Source organism: Theobroma cacao, chromosome 1, assembly GCF_053813885.1.
Source record: "Theobroma cacao isolate CCN51 chromosome 1, ASM5381388v1, whole genome shotgun sequence".
NCBI lineage: Eukaryota > Viridiplantae > Streptophyta > Magnoliopsida > Malvales > Malvaceae > Theobroma > Theobroma cacao.
In genome coordinates this window covers 42,313,593-42,319,165 of record NC_142639.1, presented here as the reverse complement: position 1 = coordinate 42,319,165, position 5,573 = coordinate 42,313,593, and the positions used below count along the sequence as shown (strand labels likewise).

Below are 5,573 nucleotides of genomic sequence, written 5' to 3'. Positions count from 1 at the left end.
CAAGTAATTTTTATTTTCCAAATAATTAATTTGTATTAAAAATTAAGAAAATTTTCTTTGAAATGATGGGCTTTGGCCCCATGGCCATGATGATCTCTTTGAAGTAGAACTGTAATCCAAGCCCATGGATCAAGCCGGGTTTTCATGGAATGGATCATCATTCCTTTGGATCAAACTGTAATAACTGATCTTGGTTATTGTTATCCAATCCCGCCAATTCTCGTCTTCGGTCTGCTGGGCGTAATGCAGCAAAGTCCCTTTACACCCGCTAGCTTGCGATGGTCACTGGCCGTCTCCCCATCGTCCACCATCCGTTCGACAAAACTCCGCGTAGAACCCGTCCACTCTTCAACCCCACAATTTTTCACCGTCGTTTCATCAAAACGGAGCCCCGAACGCTGCCTGACGGGGCCTCAGAGAGATCCCAAGAATGCATTGTCTCGGATTATAAGGAGAGAGGCCGCCATTGAAGGCATTGGGAGGAAAGCAAAGTCCAAGAAGCAGCGTAACAGGCTTTGGCCTAAAGCTGTTCTGGAGGCTCTTGATGACGCTATAAAGGAGAATTCTTGGGAGTCTGCTCTTGAGGTTTGTGGGTCTGTTTCTCTTCTTTTTTGTAATCTTGTTTGATAAGAAGGATAAGAAAATTTTATTTTGCCTGTTGATAGATATTTGGACTTCTGCGTAAGCAACATTGGTACGAGCCTAGATGCCAAACTTACACAAAACTGATAATGATGCTAGGTAAATGCAAGCAATCTGAACAAGCCAGTTTGCTGTTTGAAACAATGCTTTCGGAAGGGCTTAAACCTACCATTGATGTCTACACTGCACTTGTAAATGCATATGGAAAAAGTGGCCTCGTTGATGAGGCTTTTGCTATTGTTGAAGATATGAAAACAGTCTCTGACTGCAAACCTGATGTATATACTTACTCTATACTCATTAACTCTTGTATGAAACTTAAGCGTTTTGATCTGATAAGGAGAATTCTTGCTGAGATGTCTTATTTGGGAATTGAGTGTAGCACTGTTACATATAATACTATCATTGATGGATATGGTAAGGCTGAAATGTTTGAAGAAATGGAGAGCTCGTTGACTGATATGATTGAAAGTGGCGATTCCCCACCTGATATTTTCACGTTCAATTCTATTGTTGGGGCTTATGGGAACAGTAGGCAGATTGAGAAGATGGAGAAGTGGTATGATGAATTTCAGCTTATGGGAATAAGACCAGACAGCAAGACTTTCAACATACTTATCAAATCTTTTGGGAAAGCAGGCATGTATGAGAAGATGGGATCTGTCATGAAGTTCATGGGGAAAAGATTTTTCTCTCCTACAGTTGTTACTTATAACAGTGTTATTGAAATATTAGGGAAGGCTGGAAGGGTTGAGAAGATGGAAGAATATTTTAAGGAAATGAAGCATAAAGGAATGAAGCCAAATGCTCTCACCTATTGCTCTCTTGTTAGTGCTTACAGTAAAGCCAGGTCAATTAAGAAGGTTGATTTAATTTTGAGGCAGGTGGAGAATTCTGATGTAATACTAGATACCCCTTTTTTTAACTGCATCATCAGTGCCTATGGTCAGGCTGGTGATCTAAAAAAGATGGGTGAGTTGTTTTTGATGATGGAAGAGAAAAAATGCATGCCTGACAACATCACTTTTGCAACCATGATTCAAGCCTACAACACTCATGGCATGATTGAAGCTGCCCAAAATTTAGAAAATAAGTTGATTAGCACCAACAAAAATTCAGGTATGAGCATTAATTGGCTCCAACATTTTGTTCTATACCATCATATTGGACTTGAAAACTCCTTATAACATTCAAAGTCATGAAAGCCACTTTTCCAATCTCCATGGTTCTTGCTTGGATTTAATATGGTCTGTTTTGTTTAATATTTCTTAGATATTGAACTCCAAAATCATATAACTGCAAGCTCTTTTCCTGATGTCTATGTCCAATAAAAGGACCCTACTGTCAAGCAAATGGTGAAAATTCATATTTGACTCCTGACTTCCATTTTCTGATAATTGTGATTGAGTTAGAAGATTAAACTTGTTCAAGTTGCTTCAAATGTTCAATGTGACAGAATTTGTATTCTGCAAGACCAACTTTCTTATATAATTACCGATTTCTTAAACTTTTGGCAGTTCTGGTGAAGGAGATGATAAGGAATCATGTCAGAATGTAAATGCGATGGTAAATAAGGATGCAATGTTGAAGGTTGATGGGAACGGTAAAGATGATTGTGGACAATGTGATGGGATATCTCTTGGTGGAAGTCTGATCCAAGAAACTGCCTTTTCAATGATGGCAGTGGAAACTTAATTGAAGACAAAACTTCCTTGCAAAACATGGGATGTTGCTGGAAAGTTTTTGTACTCCTCAAGTAGGTATATAGGTTTGAGACATATCTATTAGATCATATATAAGGAAATTAATAGATTAACATAATTATGAAATGGACATGTATCAATTATACAAACTCATTTGTAGAGTTTAAAAATTTTACCGTTAATGTATACAATAATGATCCTTGGTTGCAAGGATTAGAAGGAAGACCTATTAAGCAAGTTGATGTGCATGGTGCTAAGTGCTAATTGTGTCCTTTTCACTTTGTATTTCTTTTCATTGTTAGGTAAAAGTTCCTGATTTATGGAGTAGTGATCCCCTCATGGAAATCTGTCATTGTGCACGTTTTGGGGAGGTTTCCATCTGGTGTTGGAGGGACAGGAGCTTGGTGTTGTGTTTGCAAAAGGTTTGTTGTATGTGTTGAGCTCTATAGATTCTATAATGCAGTTGCTCACCCGCACGGATTAGTCGAGATGGTAAAGGAAGGAGTTCATTTCTTTATCAATGAGGTTTGATCTTTACGGAGAGTACTCCGAGAATAAAATCTTGAATACACTAAATCGATGTGGAAGAATGTATTCTTAAAATCGTTTGAGAAAAAAGGTTCAAGGAAAAACCCGACTATACACCTGTTTTTCCAGTGAATGAACCTAACTTTCTCGTATATGCACTTTCAGTGCTGATCTTGGATTAACGGTGGTGCACTCACCATCTTTGGAGATGGAGTCAACTTTAGGTTTCGGATTTGTTTTGGTCCTGTGGTGTTGCGGCCTTGGTGCGGGCGGGCTGGTCGGTCCAGTCCTTTTCATTCTTCAGTACAAAAATGGAAAGGTGGCTCCAGAATAATAGATTGGGAGAATCATTCCATCTTGTGTAAATCTTATCTTCAATCTTGAGTTGCTGAAATGTTTATTCCAATTTTTCTTTTTCGAGTTCTATTTTATCACATAAAAAATTACTTTATTATCTACATGTAGTTGTTTTGCTCTTGTAATTAAATTTTATTTCCATGATATTTTGATATTCTGGTTAAAAAATAAAGGAAAATAAACATTTAATTTAAAGACGGAAAAACCACACAGAAAAGAAATGGTATGATTTCATCAACTAGAAATATAAGAAAATGAGAAACTTTCTGTTTTGTCAAAGTATGAAAGGAATTAGAGCAGCAGAACAAAGATGGAAAAATGGGAAAGTTCCAAACCAACATCATGAGGTGATGAAAAGTTCTCCAAGTCCAAGCTTGAAGATTTTCTTACAAGAAAGCAAACAAATGAGGTTGACAGCCATATCCAAACCCCAGTTGAGAGACTTGTAATGGAGCCATCCATAAAGGAGACTATAACACCAACCAAACCCCCTGACCAGACCCTTGGGAGACCTGTTACACACATGGTAGCAATCATGCTAAAACGTCCTTTTATGTTTTTTTCAAAGACATAGCACTGGGGAACATCATTACATCTCTGAAAACAGTAAACTTTGACTAGATTTGTCCTTTCAAACTGATCCAATGGTTTTGGACAAGATGACTAGGAAGATGGAGGTCGAGTCCGATCTGATTTTTGGGGGGCGTGGCGGGGGCTTGGTGTTTGGTAAAGTGCCACAAATCAATTGCCAGGCATTGCTCTTGGGAGAATCCAACCCTTTTGAATGAGTTTTGAGGTTGAAATTGAAAGCGATTTCCCCATTTGTGGTTTCAACTTTGCGGCCGGTGAGTCGAACCCGAAGTGCAAGGCAAAGAAGCGAACGTATGAAACACGAACATACATTGTTATTTCGGCAAGAACATCAGTTACGTTATGTTTCTCTAAAGTCACTTGATTAGACAAAGAAATGTCACCGGGGATTCATGATTTGGTGTCATGTCGCCTTGACGAGACGCTTTTATGTTTTTGATATGTACAAAACGTTGCGGTCATGATTTCGACTACGGATTAATCTTTTTCATGTTTCTTAGGAAGGAAAAATAAATAAATAATTTTTTTTTTGGGTTTTTAATATGAATCAAATTGAGTTTTTAAGATATATTTTTTTATTTATATATTCAGACGTATACATATTACGTTAAATATGTTACTATATTTTATTGAATAAAAAGAAATCCTAATAAGCTTATAAGTGTGAGTGTTGTACATTTTATCAAGTTAATTTTTTAAAGAGAATCATGGTTATGTGATAAAATGATATCGAAGACTACTTAACTTTTCGTTAATGTGAAATCCTTATTAGAGATATTACAGTCTAGATAGACTCGGACCGAGGTAGTTTCTTCTTTTCTATAAATTTAAGTTGAAAATGTAAGTTCTTAACATATACACATACGTTGATTTGCGAGAAATAATTCAAATAATACTTTCAACTTAAGATAAAATCATAAGTAACATGCTTACCCAAAAGTCATACAATATATACGGAAAGTTTGGAACAAATAATGAAAAACATGAAAATTTTCTGTTCATATTATCTTTATTTACCCCAAGACTTTTATTATTTTCTCAAACAAGTTCAAACATGATATCCCTTTTTTCATACATTTGCAAGGACATAAACCAAACTCTCCTACACCCATAATGAAAAACATGAAAACTATTGTTGCATAAGAAATCAAAAGATAGACTTTTGATTCAATGAATTGAGATAAAAGTATTTTGTGAATAAATTTAATTGATTACGTACCATCGTATTTTGATTTATCAAGTTTATGCTTAATCAAATATATGAATTTAACATTTTCACGTGAGACTACGTCTCGTGCATATCGACAATATAATGTAAGCAGCATCATAGAACTTAAAATTAAGAACAAATAAGAAAAATCTTTCAATTCTTATATATATATTCTTCTTTTATTGCCACCATTGCCACTGCATATTGCATAAAACGTTGCGGAGAATGCAATTTTGTCAATCTTTCTAGAATCCAACTTTGAAGGCAACTTGGAAAAGTTGTTCTTCTCCGACATCCCTCTTTAGTTTCCCTCTTTTTGTCAAGGGCACCAAATTATGCCTCGTTGAACTGGGTATCTAGCTAGCTTTTGGTTCTGGGTGGATTTCAACAGTACACAATTTGTAAGTGCATTTCTTCCATTGGTACATATTCCAAGGATATATATAGAACCAATAAAAAAATGGCTTGTTGTTGAAAAACACAGGTTCTAAATTCTTTCCTGTTCATTGAATAGAAGCGAAATATTCGTGATTTGATACTGA

At 36.1% G+C, this 5,573-nt stretch overlaps 1 protein-coding gene across 2 annotated transcripts; it reads left to right on the top strand.

The window, feature by feature from the left end:
* The first annotated feature begins 205 nt into the window (after positions 1-205).
* On the top strand, positions 206-3,331 carry LOC18614596 (LOW protein: PPR containing protein). 2 transcript variants are annotated; one of them, XR_001926298.2, is made up of 4 exons: positions 206-585; positions 666-1,761; positions 2,160-2,398; positions 2,648-3,331. XR_001926298.2 is itself a non-coding variant. In XM_007052423.3 (3 exons), exons 1-3 carry the CDS (start codon positions 244-246, stop codon positions 2,198-2,200), a joined length of 1,479 nt encoding a protein of 492 aa, XP_007052485.3. In that variant the 5' UTR covers positions 206-243; the 3' UTR covers positions 2,201-2,582. The 2 variants fall into 2 exon arrangements, 1 of the variants encoding a protein (XP_007052485.3); XM_007052423.3 differs by lacking the exon at positions 2,648-3,331 and having other exon boundaries at positions 2,160-2,582.
* Positions 3,332-5,573: the final 2,242 nt, after the last annotated feature.

What these genes read in the sequence shown, in the direction of transcription:
- LOC18614596 (XM_007052423.3), top strand. Translation starts at nt 244, where the DNA reads ATGCAGCAAAGTCCCTTTACACCCGCTAGCTTGCGATGGTCACTGGCC. An exon ending in CTTGGGAGTCTGCTCTTGAG is followed by an intron (nt 586 to 665) that starts GTTTGTGGGTCT and finishes GCCTGTTGATAG; the next exon opens with ATATTTGGACTTCTGCGTAA. An exon ending in TAGCACCAACAAAAATTCAG is followed by an intron (nt 1,762 to 2,159) that starts GTATGAGCATTA and finishes AACTTTTGGCAG; the next exon opens with TTCTGGTGAAGGAGATGATA.